General features: G+C 41.3%; 1 protein-coding gene across 2 annotated transcripts; it reads right to left on the bottom strand.

Moving 5' to 3' along the window:
• Nucleotides 1–5,176: 5,176 nt before the first annotated feature.
• On the bottom strand, nucleotides 5,177–18,591 carry slc9a3r1.L (SLC9A3 regulator 1 L homeolog). Of its 2 annotated transcripts, none has more exons than XM_018234550.2 (7): nucleotides 18,232–18,591; nucleotides 15,991–16,026; nucleotides 13,948–14,106; nucleotides 12,802–12,955; nucleotides 7,960–8,000; nucleotides 7,763–7,858; nucleotides 5,177–5,837 (listed from the first exon to the last, which is right to left on the bottom strand). In XM_018234550.2, exons 1-7 carry the CDS (start codon nucleotides 18,529–18,531, stop codon nucleotides 5,676–5,678), a joined length of 948 nt encoding a protein of 315 aa, XP_018090039.1. In that variant the 5' UTR covers nucleotides 18,532–18,591; the 3' UTR covers nucleotides 5,177–5,675.
• Between the last annotated feature and the right edge of the window lie 502 nt (nucleotides 18,592–19,093).

The raw sequence follows: 19,093 nt of genomic DNA, 5'->3' as shown, positions 1-19,093 counted from the left end.
TTGCTGGAGCCATCTTGTTTTGCTGTTTCCATCATGCTCTGCAGGGCCTAGGGCAGTCGCCTTTATCAGTGCCTCTTATAGACCATTCTGCATGGCTTCTCACTGGATTCTTTCCAAATTCCTGGGGATGAGAATCAATTTGCAGACATTTATATTAAAGCTGATCATCACTCTGGACCCCCAATGGGTCTCAGCAGCTTCTGGGTCTAATCTTACGATTTGGACTCTGGCATGAAAAAAACACTCTCAACCAATGACAATAATTAACACGAGATACATCAGCCACAGCCCAGGTGCTTTGGGGGTAAATTCCAGGTAATCCAGGCAGGGTGTGTTTATTGCAGGATGACTCACTGTTTGGCTTTAATGTCACAGACTCTTTACAGGAATCACTGGTTTACTGATCACTGCTCTGCATCATCACGCAGGGCTTTCCTGCACAGGTGTTATATTTGGGCACTTTGCTTTCAGGATAGGCAGAAGCACAGATTTAAAAGGAAACTAGTCTTTATTAAAAAAAAAAAAAAAACTGGGGGAGGGTGCAGGTCCTTACTGCAGTTGCTAGACTACGGATAGGTAGTTAGGTCATTATTAAAAATAACTTTGCAGAGGTGGCTGTGCAGAATAACATACACCTCCGTTTAACTGAGCATTTACTTTAAGAAAAAAAAAACATTATACATATGCATCAATAGGGTATTTGCATGATAGTCCCTTACTGAGGAAGGCACGCATAAAGGTGCATTTTGTTTAGTGTGTTTTCAATTAGTGGTTTGCAAACCTCACACTTCTCACAGGGGCCAAACTCAAGCTACAGTATGAAGAGAATGTTTGCTCAGGGCCCAGGCAATTCAGCAGCACCATCTGCAATCTTCCTCCATCTTTGCGGTCGATTTATGGTGCAGCATAAACATGCACGTTTGCTGCAACCTGAATGCCTGGAAACCCGACAACAATTTTGAAAGCTTGTGGGTACAACCAGGTAGAATACACGAGCTCACGTGCTTAGGTGCGCGCAAACCTACTTCTCAAACACACATCAAAGCACATGTCTGTAAGGCCATTGTAGAATTCCTAATGCATCACAAGGTATACAGTATGTAAATCAGTCAGGCAGCTAGAATGCATCAGCAGGTATCTGGGGGCTTGAGGCACATTTCCCATGTCTCACATGTGCCATTGGGGCCAGTTCAGCATCTCCAAGACCATGTCACTGATTTCTACATATACTACACGCGGCTCATGCACTGCAAGATCTGCTCATTTTGTGAGCCACTGTATATTGGCCACCTTAAAGACCTTGATCATCTGTCCCTATACTGTCCAACAATAAGGGGGTTATTAACTAAGCTCCGGTTGGGCTTTTTGGGGCAATCCGTAATTTTTTTTAAACTCAAATTTTTAGATATTTATTAAAGTCCGATGCAGCAAAAAGCCAGAATCCAAAAATTCGCCATCTCAGACCTGCCGAGGTTGTGTATAAGTGAATGGCAGAGTCTCTATCCTATTTTGCAGTTTCTGTGGAAAATCTGACCATTTTGTACTTTGGAGCAAAAATCCAAAAAAAATTGGGCCTCATGGGGAATGACACCGAAAATTAAACAAATTTGGGGAAAAAAAAAAAACCTAAAATATCATATGATTCGGGTTTTAGCTTAATTTTATCAAGGTTTTACCCAAACCGATTAAATCAAGCTTTTCTAATAAATAAGGTAAAAATCGGGTGTGGGAGTAGTGTGGTGTTTTTATTTAAATAATGAGAAATTTAAATTTTAGTAAATAACTGATTTGGGCAAATCCTCGTGCCTGGCCGAACCATCAGAATCCTTAAAAGCATGAGTTTTTGGGGTTTTTTTGGGGGGAGTTTCAGCTGAATCAAAAATAGTGAGCTCAGTACATCCCTAGAAAATACTTCTTTTGGATCTGTCCGATAATTTGACCAGCAACAGTGTGGAGCAAAGTCTGATCCAAGTTTTTGGTTATTGGACCAGCATCTGAACCATATCGGTAGTTTTAGGAATGTGGCCTGTACAGATTGATATCATACAACTATGACAGTATAGCGATTCCCCTGTACTAAGCAAAATTCAGTAGGAACAGCTTCCTAAGTTTGCTCATAGTCTGTACATAGAACATTCAGCAGGAACAGTCCCATAACATTGCCGACAACCTGTTCAGAGGGATAGCATACATCACAATTCTGCAGGAATACTGAAGGAATAACAGTCTTTTTAATTGCTGCCCTGTGTAGTTTATTAAAGAGCATCAGAAAATCATTTTTATTTGCTAAAGCTTATAGGAGGTCCATGTAAGACCAGTGCCTAGCCAAGAATGTATGACTGGGGCCTTGCCAACACTGAAGAGACATTAAAGAGCTTGATCAACTTCCAAACACTTTTTGTTTTAGATTGTTCCCCAGAAATAAAGACTTTTTTCAATTACTTTCCATTATTTATTTTTTACTGTTTTTTCCCAAAATCTAAGTTTAAAGTTGAATGTTCGTGTCTCTGTTGTTTCAGCCTGGCAGCTCAGTAATTCAGGCGCAGACTCTAAACTGTTACAATTTTGCAGCATTTAGTTGATACATTTCTCAGCAGCATCTCTGGAGTATTAGCAACTATTGTATCAATTCGAACATCTGCCTGTAATGAAACCCGGCGACAAAGATAAGAAATGTATCAATTAAATGTTTCAATTTAGAACAGTTTACAGGGTCGGCGACCCCCCCAGAGCTGCTTTAGAAGGTGAAAAATGACACGTTACACTTCCAATATAAGAAAAACAGTGACACATAGAAAATAGAAAGTAATTGGACAAAGTTGTTATTTCCGGTGATCTATCTGAAAACAACTAGTTGTTTGAAGGTGAACAACCCCTTTAAAACAAAGCTTGGGCATTAAAATTAAGGGGATTATTCTAGATATTAAGCAAGATATTTCATCCTAAAAGATTGTTTAGGCTTCAGAGTTCTATGAAAACAAAGCCTCTGGATACACAGTTCTTTGGGAAGTCAATATCACACTGCTGTATGTAGGTGTTTGGAAGCTACCCAAGAAGGATCTAGGAGGAGAAAAACAGATTTAATTACCCAGGTCTAAGAGGAGAATCGCAAAGGTGAAGTAAAAGCCAGAGCAAGACAAATCTCTACTCCAGTTTCTTTGTTGCCTAAAAGGGATAGTTCACCTTTAGTATGTTATAGAGCACCCTATTCTTAACAACCTTTCAACTGATCCCAAACAGCCTTTGGATTAACTTTTAGTATGACAGAGAGTGATATTTGCATCTGGTTCTAATTTATTTTTGTGGTTTGAGTCAGCTTTTTATTCAGCAGCTCTCCAGTTTCAGCAATCTGGTTGCTAGGGTCCAAGTTATCGTAGCAACCATGCATTGGTTTAAATAAGAGTTAACAGTAGATGGAGGGCACACCAAATTGATAAATATTCTAGATCATAGTATATAAGAGATGCAGAAACCATGTTGCCCCTACATAAGGTAACATACAACTATGCAATTTGTCTATAGGTACGCACACTCAAAAAAAAAAACAAAAAAAAAAAAAAACACAATTTAGAAGACAAGAGTGGTATACTTAAAATGTGCTTTACTTTGTATGCAGAAAAAATTCTCACAAAGAGTGCCATAGTAAATTGGCATATATTGTACAAAACATCAAATGACAATGCACATCATATGTACCACCCATTAGTTAAACATAGCAAGAAAAAACACAGTAAGAAAGAACCCCAACAAGGAGCGGATTCACTTACCAAAGGAATGAGAATGGCCCCAACGTTTCGGCACCAAGACCTTTGTCAAGGGGATTCTGACGTTTGCCAATTTTAGTGAAGGTATAAATACTCTGTTTAAATCACTATCAGGGCTCTCCGTTCGTGCGCTTTCTACACTTCCGGGTATTTGACGTCACTTCCGCGGATGAGTCATTCACTATCATTACGTACGCTGAGGAGGAAGCATGCGCATATATTTACACTGTAACCAAGCAACCACAACAATGAGTAACGCGCAATCGTTTGCACTTTGTCATACAAGTTATGTAATCTTAATTTATGACAATATTATAATAATATTATATATATTCTCATTCCTTTGGTAGGTGTATCCGCTCCTTGTTAGTGTTCTTTCTTACTGTGTTTTTTCCTGCTATGTTTAACTAATGGGTGGTAAATATAATGTGCATTGTCATTTGATATTTTGTACAATTTATGCCAATTTACTATGGCACTATTTGTGCGAATTTTTTCTGCATAAAAAGTAAAGCACTTTTTAAGTATACCATTCTAAATTGTGTTTTTTGAGTGTGCAAACTATAGACAAATTGCTTTAAATAAGAGACAGGACTAGTCGCATAGTCCACTTTAGAAAAGTGCTGCAGAAAGTCGCACAGACCTCTCTATGCAGAGTAGCTCAGCGGAGCTCATGGGTGCCATCATTGGTTCCTCTTCTTCCCTTCGGCTATTTACGGAGCATTTAGACGCCTGCACAGTAGGTGCATATACCAAACCGCTCTGAAAAAGCTTAGTGTCTGCGGTCCTTTAGCGAACGTATCCAAAAATAACAAAGATGTCGCCAGTGAGCTCCGCTGTGCTACTCTGCATGAAGAGGTCTGTGCAACACTTTTCTACTATGTACTATGCAGGGAACAAGCGTACAGGGAGGCAAATGGGGGCTACTGGATGGACTGTTGGGAGGGATTAGTTCTCCTTTAAAGGTAACCAACCTCTTTAAGTTTGGTTTGTACAAGCTAGGGATATTTAGCAGTATATTTAGTAGTTTAAAGCCACGACGCTGCATCCGATAAACCAAGAAATCCTTTAGCCAATCGGGTCAGCCCAGTACAGTAAACTCATCAAAAAAAATAACCATACCGCACATGCTTGCCCAGTGGGCACAAGGGATCCATGGTAATAAGATGCAACATGGCACACTACAATAAAGCACCCAGAGTTGGCATGGATTATATGATGGCTGACCCAAGGCAAAAGGTTAGCAGTTGGACTCAGGGGACCCATGCAGGCACCTCACCAGCACTTTAACCTTTAGATACTAGTGAAAGCACATCAGCGACAGCCTGTTGGATAATATCAAGCTGCTTTAAGGCTGTGTGCGCTCTCATTTGGGCATAAATACTCTCGTAACAGACAAGACAGAGACCGTGTTAAAAGTAGTGAAATCTGTATTTAGCTAAATAGCAAAATATTTTGTTATAATCTTCACAAAACGTATTAGAAAACAAACTTCTGACCGAAGTCTTCGAAAAAAAAAAAAAAAACAGTGGAAATTCAGTAGGACCATGAGAGAGTTTCTGAAATGAAGTTTCTAATCATGAATTAAACCGGCTCAGCAGGGCAGCTAGAACGGCAGCCCCCGACATGTGACTGAAGCAAAGTTGGCTGCACGTGACCATACACACAAGTCGTACAGTTCAGCGTTATTCTCATCAATGTCACATTACGGGGCTGCACAGGAGATATACCAGGACGGATTCTAGCCAGAAATATGGTATTAACAATCCAGCTGACTACGGCCGACACAACACCCTTTGTAGGACAGGAAGTGCACTGTGCTGCCGCAGGAAAGGAATGCAGGACAGGAAGAGGCTGCTGGGAGGAGCCACAGAATGGTTAAGGTGTGCAGCTCTTCTTGGATTCCTCGTCTCACAGACTGCTGAACACTTCTTTCTTTTTGCTCCAGTCCATAGATGGCGCCTTTTTCTGTGAGCGCTTCTGGTGGGCTCGCTCTTTGGCTACTGCCAGTGACATGTTCAGGTCAAGAGCGGGATCGGTAGGGGAAAGTGCTGGGGTATTTTCTGAGCTGTCCTGAAAGGAAGAGACCAAATGTACAATATCAGATAAAACGCTGCTAAATAAGTAATGATGGTTGGGCATGAAGTGTGAAACGATGAAAAACAGAAAAAGCTTATTTAGGTCGAGTGCTAAAGTTTGGTTATTACAAGCCAAATCTCTTACAAAGGCCCAGCTTTCGGTCTAGAATTTGGTAAAGCCCAATTAGCTTAAACTAGGCACTCGTTCCATGATGTTTCATACACCTGCACATGACTGGCCTACAGTGGGATTTAAGGTCCCCTAATATCAGGGGCGATCCTGGCCCCTCCGCCTCCTGAGGCAGCAGCAGTTGCTGCCGCTCCCCCTCCCCCGTGCGATTACCTTTTTGCGCCTGAGTGGGTCCACGAGGGTGGCAGAGAGGGCCAGTACGCTATCGCAGAGAGCCTAACTGCGCTCTCTGCTCTAGAAGAGCCGAATTTCCGTTTTGAAAACCTTAGAAGCTTGACAAAGCTTCTAAGTGAAACGCGCGTCGGCATCCTCTTGAAAATTTGATCTCCTTAAGATAACAATTCTGATTCTGAAGCGATTCCTACATTAGGGGAATATACTGGATATTCTGAATTTTGGTCTAGATTCTTTGCCTGCTTTACCACCTCTCTTATCTTCCTTCCATTCTAAGGGGCCGTGAGTTTGTGGCTTTTTAGGGCTAGTTAGCCTCTTTTAACTATCAGGGTAATTTAAAATACAAGGCCACAGCTCCGGTTACCCTGTCCTGCCTTGACTTTGTGGTGTCCCAGGCCTTAGAAACAAAATAGGCAGTTTTTGGGACAACTCCACATATTTTTCAAATTTCCTTCAATCTTATTCTTGGAATATGACCGAATAATTTTTTTAACCCATATATAAAAAAATCTTTTCTTTTGGTCATTTTTTACCAAATCCTTTTTAACCATTTACCAAGCCTCAATTTTTAGCCTATTTATTGCACCGCACTTTATTGGTGTAATTTATTGCAATATCATTTTGCCAAATCTATTTTGATTAACCACACTTTATATATTAATTAATGAATGAACTTATTTATTAAGGGGTGTTATTGGAATCTATTGGTGGGGTAATACACAGTCTTTGGACTGATTGTGCTCACCTTATTTAATTGCACTAGCACTTTACTTAATTTATTAGTCAGCACCTTTATGAATGAATTATTATTATCATTAATTATTTTGGTTTTGTAATTTATGGTTTGAGTCTACTTGGTATAGATATAGTAACCCTCTATTTGGTGGGGTTTCTTTTTTCTTAAACAATATTAACACTGTTACTTTTTATTCCTCATCTTTCTATCCAGGACCACTCCTATTCATTTTCCAGTCTCTTATTCATATTGATGCATGGTTGCTAGGCCAATTTGGACCCTAGCAACCAGATTGCTGAAATGCCAAACTGGAGAGCTGCTGAATAAAAAGTTAAAGAACTCAAAAACCACAAATAATAAAAAATGAAAAACAATTGCAAAGTGTCTCAGAATATCACTCTCTACATCATACCAACAGTTAATTTAAGCAACCCCTTTAAGCTGAAGCTCACATATAGCTATAGATAAGCTATTAGCACTGCCATATCTTGTTGCTCCAGTGAGTCATAGGCACAGTGAGTCATCGCAGAATAAATGCCAGAGCCAGAAAGCACCAACACCCTAAGCAATGCATGAGCCATACAAAGCCAAGAAACCAAACTGTATATTAGGGCTACCCTATTCATACAAGTGTTTAAGCAACCCTCAGTACACAATCGGAGGCTATGTCATTTCACACTTTGCATCTCGTGCTGCAAGCGATCAACTGGCTAAACTATTGTTACTTATTGTTACAAGTGTATGTTCTTACACAAAAGCAACACAAGGGTGTGGGAACAGTCACAAGCCCAAATAAAGGCTTAATAAGAAGTTGGAATACCTTTTGTGCTTCCAGTTTGGGGGAGACTGTATCTGGCACAGGTTCTGGCGAAGATAGAGGGGACTCTGGGTGATCCCATTCGTCTAAGTTATTAAGCTGTGATAGAAAAATAAATAAAATAAATCAGGGATGAATGCAGTTAAAACTTATTTTCACTTGGATGTCTGACTCTGAGATCATAAAAGAAATATATATACCTTCTCTAGGCCACCATTGGCAATCTTTTCTGGTAGAGGGCCTGTGAAAAAGCACAAAAAAAATAACATTTCAGTGGTCCGAATGAAAACAATTCCCATGTACCTTGGCTGCATCCTTTACCATTGAGATATGCCCACCAATGCATGCCAGTCATTACACTGACAGTTTATTATGCGACACATGAAGATACCAGATAGTTCTAAAGTGAGGCAGGCAGTTATGAGTGAGCTTTGCTTTCAACAGAATTGTTCACATGTACTGAGTGGAGGTACTCCATGATTGATCTCCCAGCAATTCTGCTGAAGGCAGGCTGCTATGTGTAACACCAACTCTTACAGCCTAGGACTATGCAGGTGCATTCACATAAAGATATGAAAGATCCCCTTTAAAGGAGAACTAAACCCTAAAAATGCCATCTTTTATATAATGATGAATTTATTGCACCAGCCTAAAGTTGCAGCTTTTCAACAGCAGCAATACTGGTCCACAGGGGGTCACCATCTTGGCTTCATACTTGTCACAGGGGGTCACCATCTTGGAAAGTGTCTGCGACACTCACATGCTCAGTGGGCTCTGAGCAGCTATTGAGAAGCTAAGCTTAGGGGTCGTCACAAATTAACAAGCAGAAAATGAGGTTGGTCTGTAATATAAGATGATGCTATAAGGCTGATTATTATATTCTGATGCCAATCGCAGTGGTTTCTGTGCTGCCATGTAGTAATTATCTGTATCGCAGTGGTTTCTGTGCTGCCATGTAGTAATTATCTGTATTAATAACTAATCAGCCTTATATTGTGACATTTCTATAATGTATACCATTTCTACCCTACTTTAGTTAGGCTTTAGTTGTCCTTTAACTATACAAAAGGTTAAAACCCTGCAAGTGGCAGCCACTGAAAGCATAATCCCCAAACAGCAGCATTACAATGTACCCACCTCATCCATATCTTTAAACACTGCATGAAATTACTAGAAACACGGAGGTTTACAAATTTGTTTCAGCGAGTAGGTTATCCACAACTGAGCCAATACAAAACCCATCACTAGGTCTCAAACATCCCTGGTCCCAGTTTACTAATTATTTTTGAGATCAATCCCTCGGTCAGGAGAACCTTATCCCAAGAAATGCTACTATACAGGAGGTGCCATTTTATGAAAAATTATGAGAGAAACCTGCTAAGAACCACGATATGGGTTTTCCTTTATGTGGTATGGTGGCGTGCCATTTTTATGTTCATAACTTTGTAGCTAAAAACCCGTTTTTGTAAGTACAGGTATGGGACCAGTTATCGAGAATGCTCGGGACCTGGGGTTTTCTGCATAAGGGATCCTTCAATAATTTAAACCTTAAGTCTAAAAAAAAAAATACACTTAAGCATTAAACCTAATAGGATTGTTAATTTTCACCAATAAGGAATAATCATATTAGTTCGGACCAAGTACAACATGCTGATATTATTACAGAGAAAAGGGACATTTTTATAAAATAATTAAACATAAACATTCTGTTTCTGATGGGACTGTGGGAGATGACCGTCCATAAATAAAAAGCTTTCTGGATAAAGGGACTCTGATTTTGGATCTTATACCTGCATGCACTTGCAGATACTAAATTAGTAGTTGAACGGGGACCAGGGAATGTGCATTGATCAAACCCCTTTCTTTTTTGGTTTGTAGCCAACTTGGCCTGATCAGTCGCACTTCCACTGTACGTGTGTATTTGACTTATCCTTGGAGTGCTCCCACAACCCCCCTTTTTCTGTACCTGAAAGAAGGTTCAACTATTTTCTGTTGGTTGTACTAAAGGCAACACACCAGTTCAAACATAGCCTTTGTACTCTGCAAGCCTTACACAAGAGCAAGCATGGGTCAGCCGGTGCACAAACTATACCTACATCACACTAAATTAAGCAACAATTTTATGCTGTCACCTACGATAAGTATAAATGACCAATAAATATCCAGCTCAGACTGTCAGCTAGTTGTGTTAGTTTGGGCAGGAGAGTGATAGGCCTGCACACTGGAACTGTAAGCTGCTCAGGGAGCACTTGGGGAAATGAAGTCTAGAATCCTTCCAGCACCCAGTGGGAACAGGGCCAAGCCTGAGAGTTTATACTAATCATCCTTGTGTTTACTTTGAGTTCTCAGGCTGGATTTGTGTCCCTGGAGACACTAAACAAAAGCATACAGAAGTGAGTTAATGAAGTCTCTAGAGATTTAAAATGAGGGGGGGGGGTACTTTAAGATGTCTTTAAGACGTCTTAAAGCAGGAGCTTATTTTTCAATTCCAGGCTTGGAGACAAGTTTTGGTTGTATAAAAAAACAGGTGTACTGCCAAACAAAGCCTCCTGTAGGCAGTCTGTCCACATAGGGGCTACCAAACAGCCAACCACAGCCCATATTTGACATCCCCATGGACTTTTTCATGAATTTTTTTTTTTTTTTTTTTAATATATTTAAATGTGGCTCGCGACTAAAAAAGGTTGGGGACCCCTGTTATAGGCAGTCACTTAATTGTGATTCTTTTTAGTACATAATAGGCAACCCTTTTACCCAGTTACTGCAACAGATCTACTAGTTCCTAGAAATAAACGTGGATAAGAGCTTGGTCAAGTTCTTATCCACGGTTATTTCTATGAATTGAGGCTTCATTGGACGGAAGCGGTGGAGACTGGACCAAAGTCATTGAATCCTGTTCTATATTGTTATTGAACAAGATCTACTAATTCCATCCCCTCCGATATTCCATTTAGAACACAGTCTGTCCACAAACACCCACAACACTGTCCAGTCATTGCCTCCCATCAGAGCATATTGGAGGACAGGGTACTGCCTGACCAATTTTGCCAAGGCTGGCACTTTCAGATGCCATTTGGAGTCAGGAAGGAATTTTTTCCCCGTCTGAGGCAAATTGGAGAGGCTTCAGATTTTTTGCCTTCCTGCGGATCAACTGGCAGTTAGGCAGGTTAAAAAAAGTTAAAAAGGTTGAACTTGGTTTGTCTTTTTCAATATAACTTACTATGTAATTTCAGAGTGCTTTAGCAATAGCTTAAAAAAATAAAATAAATATAGATTTACCCCATGGTGAAGTCCCAACCAGCTCATTTCAGCTTTTAAATCCTCTGCACACACATTAATATGATCCTGTTCAACGTCCTATGTTATGAGACAGGATTATTTGAAATGTTATCAAAATAAAATAAGATCTTAAGGTGGCCACGCAGGCACAGATCTGATTTGGCAACGTTGGCAGATTTCAACACTACAGTCCTTTTGTTTATCGGCTGTTTCGAAAGACCATCTTGTGATTCCTCTCATACTGCAGGTAATCTTTTCTAAATAGAATTCAATTCACTTAGACACATAGGCCGACTGGGATTTCCAGCCACTAAAATGTATGGCAAGATCAGAAAATTTTCAACCATTTATCCCAGTTTGTTCCAATTTATATTGTAATCTGTTATGGGTGAAGTCTATCTACAGCTTCTAGGCAATGGCAGTAGTGCAAGCTAATTAGTTTAGGTAGTCTACCATACACTATGGAATATTAATGTAAGAAGACTTAAATGCTATCAAACCCGAAAAAAGGACAACATTATTGGGATGGTCACCAATGGATATAGTCAGAGGTTATACATGCAAAGATATTATCGTTATCCGAAAAATAATTTTGAGCCCAGACAAGGTTTAAAAATAATAATAATTGTACAAAATCCCAGAGGCCTCCCTAATCTATATCTGGCCAAAAATCAGCCAGATCTCGATCGGGCAGGTTTGATTTTTTGTGGATCGCAGACTGTATCTACTCATTGATTCAGTCCTCCGACTTTTCGTATCCCCTTCATTGTAATGAGATAGCTTTGCATTACCACAATATTGCCTATACAAGCTGGGCCTGTCAGGAATGATTTACCTTGCCAAACGAGCGAATCTTACAGTGTATGGCCACATTAACTCATGGAAGCCATAAAAACATCCAAGGTAGAGAATCAGCCAACACTAGATTTGTTATGGGAAAAAATTGCGGTTTTTATCTGGCCAACATAGGTCAATGTTTCATTACTTTAAAATAAGGATGCACCGAATCCACGATTTTGCCTAGGACAGAATTTTGCAGAATTAGGAAAAAATGGCCAAACAAAACATGAACCCAAGAAAGTTCAGTAGCATTAAAGCTCTGGACTACAGAATGAGCCAATGCTTTGCTCGCAGAGTACAAATTGGAGTTCTGCATCAGTTCAGCATTCATCCAGACCGTTTCGAAAGTCTTGTTTGGCAGAACCCAAAAGTTATGGATTTGGTGCATCCCGACTTCAAAACTTTCACAGCTGCTACCTCTGATCTGAATAAGCACAATTAAACATATAAAACAAGGCTCTGTGCCGATTTTATGGCAATGTGTTACGGAAGATGTATAGAATAAAGGTAACACATCTACCAAGCAACAACTGTTCCTTTAAAATGGACAGCATATCAAATGGTGGTGGGAAATGAGGACAATTACATAACATGGGGGGAGGGTGAAACCACTAAGAAAATTAGAGTGATTAGGATTATTCTCTAGGTTTCCACAGAAGCCTATTGTTGCCATAAAAAGCAATGATACAGCAAGAAGTAATCCCTTTGACATAATGGAAATCCGTTTGAAGATAGCTTGTTTGCTTTGCAGCGTTACTGCGAACCAATAGGTGCGGTTAATCCCACAACCCTTCCCTGTTCCACCTGTTCGGTAGAGAGCTGTAACATCCCTATGTTGGAGCAATCCATGTAATCTGGTTAAGGAGATTGCAGAGTCGGGTGAGGAAAAGACAAGACGGTCACAAGCAATACATGGTACTCACCAGTCAGATGCTGTTTTCCCGGAACCACATTACAATCCTTAAAGTAGGAATCTGTTTCTGGGTCCACGACTAGCAAGGAAGTCTCATCGCCACCTGCTTTGATGGCAGCCACCACATCACCATGTTGTTTCCCAATCATATTCACTCCGTTAACCTGCAAAGAGATCCGAGTTACAAAGACCAACACAATAACCATGCAAGATTATGGAGCTACAGTGATGTTGGGGATTAGTACACATAATAAAATAATCAGTCATAAGTCCTGGCTAGAGCCTTGCAACAACTGCCATATTGCAGTGATCACTTTACTGTCCTCTTGACAGCCATTTACACTGCTTTTTAGCCTTTGTTCACCAAAATGTGATAAAAGGGTTAAAGAAGACCTAGGATAAATGAAAAAACCCTAATTTTGTAGGCATTTATAAGTAATATATGGTGTTGCTATTACATGGTGCTAAAAATTTATATCTTTAAAATTAGCCCCCTTATTAGAGCTCCCTATAGATGTTCTCTGGTCCCTGTCTGTGTTTCAAATGAGGGATGGCCGTGTCCTAACGGACCCTGCCAGAAGCACAGTAGGAGGGGAACAGTCAATCACAGGACAGCAGTCACACAAGCACAGACAGACTTCAGTTCCCCATCAGGTCCTGCTAGCTGCTGATTGGTTCCTGTCCTACAGTGCAATGAGCCGAGAGCCGCCGGCTCCCCTGCACAGCCTGGGAATTCAGGGAGCAGGAAGTGGAAAAGAAGGGAGGAATTTAGGGTTTTTGCAGAAATATTCAGTAAATCAGCCTGAAACTACTTTTTCAAGCACAATTCTAATCTAAATGAGTATAATTCACTGGTACAGTCTAACTTTTTTTATTTATTTTTTACACAAAATGTCTCCTTAAAATCAATATGATCAAAATGTAATTTAATAGAAAACATTGGACTACAACTCCCGTCACAGGAAATCATTGAATTATAATAGCCAAAGACCTGAAGGTTGAAAAATCCTGCAGAAAATATTGCTGCCCGTTTAAGCTCTGCCCCACCTGCTAAGGTTTCAAAAGCTAAATACAGGCTGGATTTTTTTTTTTTTTTAAATATCCTAAGGTTACTAGTATGTCAGGTTTCTGATGTTACCACTAGCGTAGTGCATACCTCTACAATGCGATCCATGGGTAAAAGCCCTGTCTGTTCAGCAGGGGAGTCAGGATCCACCGCTCGTACAAACTGCCCAGGGTTAATCTTGTCGCTATGCAGGTTGAATCCATAACCATTTGGTCCTTTTTTCATGGTGCAGAGTCGTGGTCGCAGTTCCTTCTGGACACAAGGGCAAGAGATCATTCCTAACCTAGTCAATGTTCCCTCTATTTCCTTCTCAGCTATGTGCACAAAAATGTTATTTTGTGCGCACATTTTAAACTTTTGTGCACAGTTTTAAAAAAAAAAAAAAAAAAAAAAAAAAAAAAAAAAACTGCTCAGGTCAGAATACAAAATGAATACAAAATTTGTGTGTGCCTACATGAGAGAACATTAGTTTAAATGGATTCTGTCATGATTTTTATTTCTAAATTAATTCCTGAATCAGCAAGTGTATTTTTTTTTTTTTAGTTGTAATATTGGTGTGTAGGTCATTTTGCCTGGTCATGTGCTTTCAGAAAGATCCAGTGCTGCACTATGGAACCGTTGTTTCTCCTACTCAATGTAACTGAATGTGTCGCAGTGGGAACTGGATTTTTACTACGGAGTACTGTTCTTAGATCTACCAGGCAGCTGCTATCTTGTGTTAGGGAGCTGCTATCTGGTTACCTTCCCATTGTTCTGTTGTTAGGGGGGTGAGATCACTCCAACTTGCAGTACTACAGCAGTAAAGGGCGATTGAAGTTTATCAGAGCACAAGTCATAGGACTGGGGGCAGCAGAGAAACTGACAATATGTCTAGCCCCATGTCAGATGTTTTGAAAAAAAAAAACTAAACACATTTTTCCCCATGACAGTATCCATTTAAAGGGGTTGTTCACCTTCCAAATACTTTTTTCAGTTCAGTTGGTTTCAGTGTTTGAGTCTGGCAGCTCAGTAATTCATGTTCAGATTCTAAACCGTTACAATTTTGCAATATTTAGTTGATACATTTCTCAGCAGCATCTCTGGACAATTAGCAACTATTGTATCAATTCTAACAACTGCCTGTAATGAAACTCAGGGAATCTGCTCAGTAGGGACAAAGATAAGAAATGTATCAACTAAATGTATCAATTTAGAACAGTTTACAGGGTCGGCGACACCCCTCCCAGCGCTTCTTCAGAAGGTGAAAAAAATACACTTGACACTTCAATATTAGAAAAACGGTGACTCACAGATCACCAGAAATAACGACTTTTTCCCCCAATTACTTTCTATCTGAAAACAACTAGTTGTTTGAAGGTGAACAACCCCTTTGATAAAACTAATATAGAACACATCCCTCAAATCCCCAGTATTGTGGAAGGAACAGTAAGTAAAGAACAGGTTACTAGCAATAAGTTAGCTGCTTCCCCCTTCCCCCAGCATGCCTCGACAGGCCACAAATCTTCTCTGCTTTGCTCTGCCCAACTCAGCTGGCACAAAATTGGCACATAAAGCCTTTCAAAGCACCAGCCAAAAGCAGTCAAAAGGGAGCGCCACAGCAGGGGGGGGTTGATGAAAGTGCAAGTAGGACATCAAAATCTGGATAAAAACAGTAAGGCTATACGTTTTAAAGAATCCATACTGCAAAAATACTGCAAGCATCCAGCAATGTGACTGAATCCTACATATTAACTGATTTGCACCCCCTCCCATGCAAAACAATGCACTCTAGCAGGGGAGGGGGACCTCAGCTTGGAGTTTGTTAGCAGCTTGGCAGGGAAACAAGAGGAAGTGAGGAGGCCGCAGCGAGAAGCAAGGGGGGGGGTATGGGGACCCAAGTGCAGAAAAGTTCACACAGTGATGTCCCATTACCAAATGTCAGACAACCTCAAGAACCCTGTCCTTTCCCTGATATATGGTCAGATTTTTCCCAATAGCACCAGCCACAACTTCATTCTAACAAACTCGGCACATATCCAGAGAGGGGTCACTAGGATAAGGTGGTGGACCATAGATTATACCCTTCTGTGTGGTTGAGCAGAATAGCTGTACCCCATCCACCAATGCCCATACACTCATATTGACGGTACTTACCCTTTCAGTGACAGGGATGGTTTGCTTCTCAGCCACCTAGAACAGAAGAAGAGAAAAAATATCACACGTGCGTCACGTTCAATCTTTTAAAGGGATTCGGTCATGATTTTTATGGTTTCGTTTTTATTTCTTAATTAACGCTGGAGCAGCACTATTAACTGATGCATTTTGGGGGGAAAAAACATGCTTTCCTATGGCAGTAGCCCTTTAAGTCTGTATATAACCTGCCTAAATACTAGTTGATCCAGAGGAAGGCAAAAAAAAAACCCTCTGAAGCCCCTGAGGAAGAAAAAAAAATTTCTTCCCGACTCCAATGGGACCAATCCCTGGATCAACTTGCACATGAGCCATCTTCCATAACTATGCATTTCCTCACTTCATAGATCATGCCAGAAAGGTAGCAAGCATGCAGTAAGCCATCCAGAATGCCCTTATTGAGTAATCTCTGATATTTGCCGGTTAGGAAGGTTAATCTTGCTTTTGTAACTACTATGCAGCAGACTCCATGACTGCAAGGTGCTCCAGGCAAGTTAACACACTGAATTCCTCCTCTGTCGTCTCTCCTGCCTGCACCCATGCCTCCAGCCACCATCCACATGCCCTCTAGCCACCATCCACATGCCCTCTAGCCTTCCTTAGTGCCAACCGACTCATGCATGGGGAGGAGGTAGCAGGGAACAATGCAGCAGGGTCACCATAACCTGGTGTGGCCTCAGGGTCCCAAGGCTCCAGCTATAACCCCATTACGTGTGAATTATTAGCATGCGTCACGGCTATAAAAAAAATCGAAGACACAGCAAAATATATGGCATTTCCTTTAACAGTCTAATACTTTATTTAGCACCCCAGGACCCAGCATAAACTGCAGATTAAAAAAGCACAAATTCAGGCGGGGGGGGGGGGGAGAACCTGGTGTGAAGAGCAGTGGTTTTCACAGACCTTTTCTCAAGATAACACCTCATAATGGCAGAATGCTGCACATCTAGATAGAAGAATTGCACGGCTTAGCACATAGGTGTGATTTTACATGGAATCAAAGTGCCAATGTTTGGTTTCAGTACCTGTAAATGTGTCCTTCAATTAAATCAGTAACCCCTGGAGACTTTCCTAGAATAGATGGGCCCACGAGTACCTACTAAAGGACTGTGGCTTAAAGGCAAACATTTGGACCTTTTGCAGCACCGGGCCATCTCATTGCAATCGTTTCCATATGCAAATAGCAAAACGCCAGCAGGATTAATATAATGCCACATGGTTGCTATGGCACTGCTTGTCATATATAGGCTGCCAAAAAAAATGCTTTTATTATGTGTCAGTTATGTCTTAACTACCTAGTCTTGCCCGTGTGGTCTTTATACGGACCACAAAAGAAGAGTGGTAGAGTGAAGAAAACCACTGCTCACAAATTATTTCTGCATCTCACAGCCTAAAGATAAAGAATATTGTCTAGATTAAGTGGGCATGATTCAGAAACATATCAATGCTACTTGGGATGGGGTTGGGCTTCTAATTGGAACATAGGCTGGTAATTGCTGCCATATCCAGTAGAAAGGCACAGCCCAAAACTCCACTGGCACATAAGGAACTATGCACTGTGTTACAGAGCCCAGAATGACTCAAGAGCTTATTCTATAGCAATGCAACTGGAGCAATGTCCTATCAGGGCTGTCAATGGTCAGGGGCAAAAAAACGTTTAAAATCCTCAGAGCTTTACATCTAGAAAAGTTGTGCAGCGACAGATCAGAAGCCACTTGAGCTGCCTGTTATAAAGTGGGACTTGTTAGAAGCCAAAACCCTATACCAGAAACCTCTGCTGGAACTTCTACCCTGCGGGGTGTCCCACATTGCCTGTGGCCAGGGGTTTTACTTCCCATGAATAACAGCAGCGTCCATCAGCTGGGCTGCCATGTGTGATCTATACAATATAAAGAGGTTAATATTCTAAGAGCTCAACAACCACATGAAGACATGAGGCCAAGGGCTAGTAAAATTCCTTGCCCAGGCTAAGGGTCTCCTGCTTTTATACAGGTCATGGAGGTTTAATATTTAGAATCTGCAGCAGCAAAACAAGACACAGTGAAGAGCAGGATATACCCTGGCACTAGATGGCATCAGTCTGCAGGCTCAGGGCAATTCCAATACAGGCAGCAAAGTGGCCAATCCCACCCAGCCTGGAATTACTGGAATGCCTGTCATGTGACCAGCTGCAATTAAATCCCCCGGACAATCTAAAGTGAGTACCTTGGTCTCTTCTTTAGGGGAACTGGGTTCCTCCTCCTCCTCCTCTACCCCTTGTACCTCCAGAGTGAGTCGTTCAGTCGCAGCCCGGATTTTGCTCACCACCTGCTGGTGCCCGAGCTCCTTCACATCCTCTCCGCACACCCGGATCAGTCGGTCCCCTGCCTTCAGTCCTGCCTTCTCTGCCGGTGAGTCGGGTTCCACCAGCCTCACGTACTGGCCAGGCCGGGACTTCTCACTGTGCAGGTGAAAGCCGTAGCCAGAATCCCCTTTTTCTAACACGCACAGCCGTTCCGGAGCCATAATAAACCGCTATTCTGCGCCTGACTGAGCTAGAAGATGGGAAGTTTATAGATTATATAGCGAAAGGGAGGGCGCGGCAGTGACAAATATGAGAGATGTCCAATAAGAGGGCGGGGACAGTCTTGCCGAGGGAAGTGATTGGAGGAGAAAGTTCAGAGAGAGGCGCGCCTATTCCAATGAGGTAACGCGGGATTCGGGCCCACTGAGTACATTTTAATCGCTGCAGCGGATTCACGTGACCCAGGGAACTTGCTATAGTCCTTAGAGAATCACGTCACGACAGGTGGCATCCTTAGAGGTCATGTGACTTCCAATCATCACCTTTAGACCTGTAGTACATAAACTGACCCAAATGAGTAGTGTAATAGAACACAGAGTGCAGAATTGCTGTAGCTCAGGAGGCAGGGTGGTGGAGTTGGTGCCAGTAAGGGGAGGGAGGGTTAATGATGGCAGCAGTGTTTATAATAGTAAGCAATTAGTGGATTCAGCATGGGGACTTTGTACTGGAGATTAATGAGCAGCTTGAAGCATCCAAAGAATGCCAGAGGAGGGAGAAGTACAA

This window comes from Xenopus laevis, chromosome 9_10L, assembly GCF_017654675.1.
Source record: "Xenopus laevis strain J_2021 chromosome 9_10L, Xenopus_laevis_v10.1, whole genome shotgun sequence".
NCBI classification, from domain to species: domain Eukaryota; kingdom Metazoa; phylum Chordata; class Amphibia; order Anura; family Pipidae; genus Xenopus; species Xenopus laevis.
This window is presented reverse-complemented; position numbering and strand designations above follow the sequence as displayed.

Coding starts and splice junctions, on each gene's coding strand:
- slc9a3r1.L (XM_018234550.2), bottom strand. CDS start 18,531: ATGGCTCCGGAACGGCTGTGCGTGTTAGAAAAAGGGGATTCTGGCTAC. Junction 7,859..7,959: donor CCAATGGTGGCCTAGAGAAG/GTATATATATTT, acceptor TTTCTATCACAG/CTTAATAACTTAGACGAATG. Junction 5,838..7,762: donor CCAAACTGGAAGCACAAAAG/GTATTCCAACTT, acceptor TCTTCCTTTCAG/GACAGCTCAGAAAATACCCC.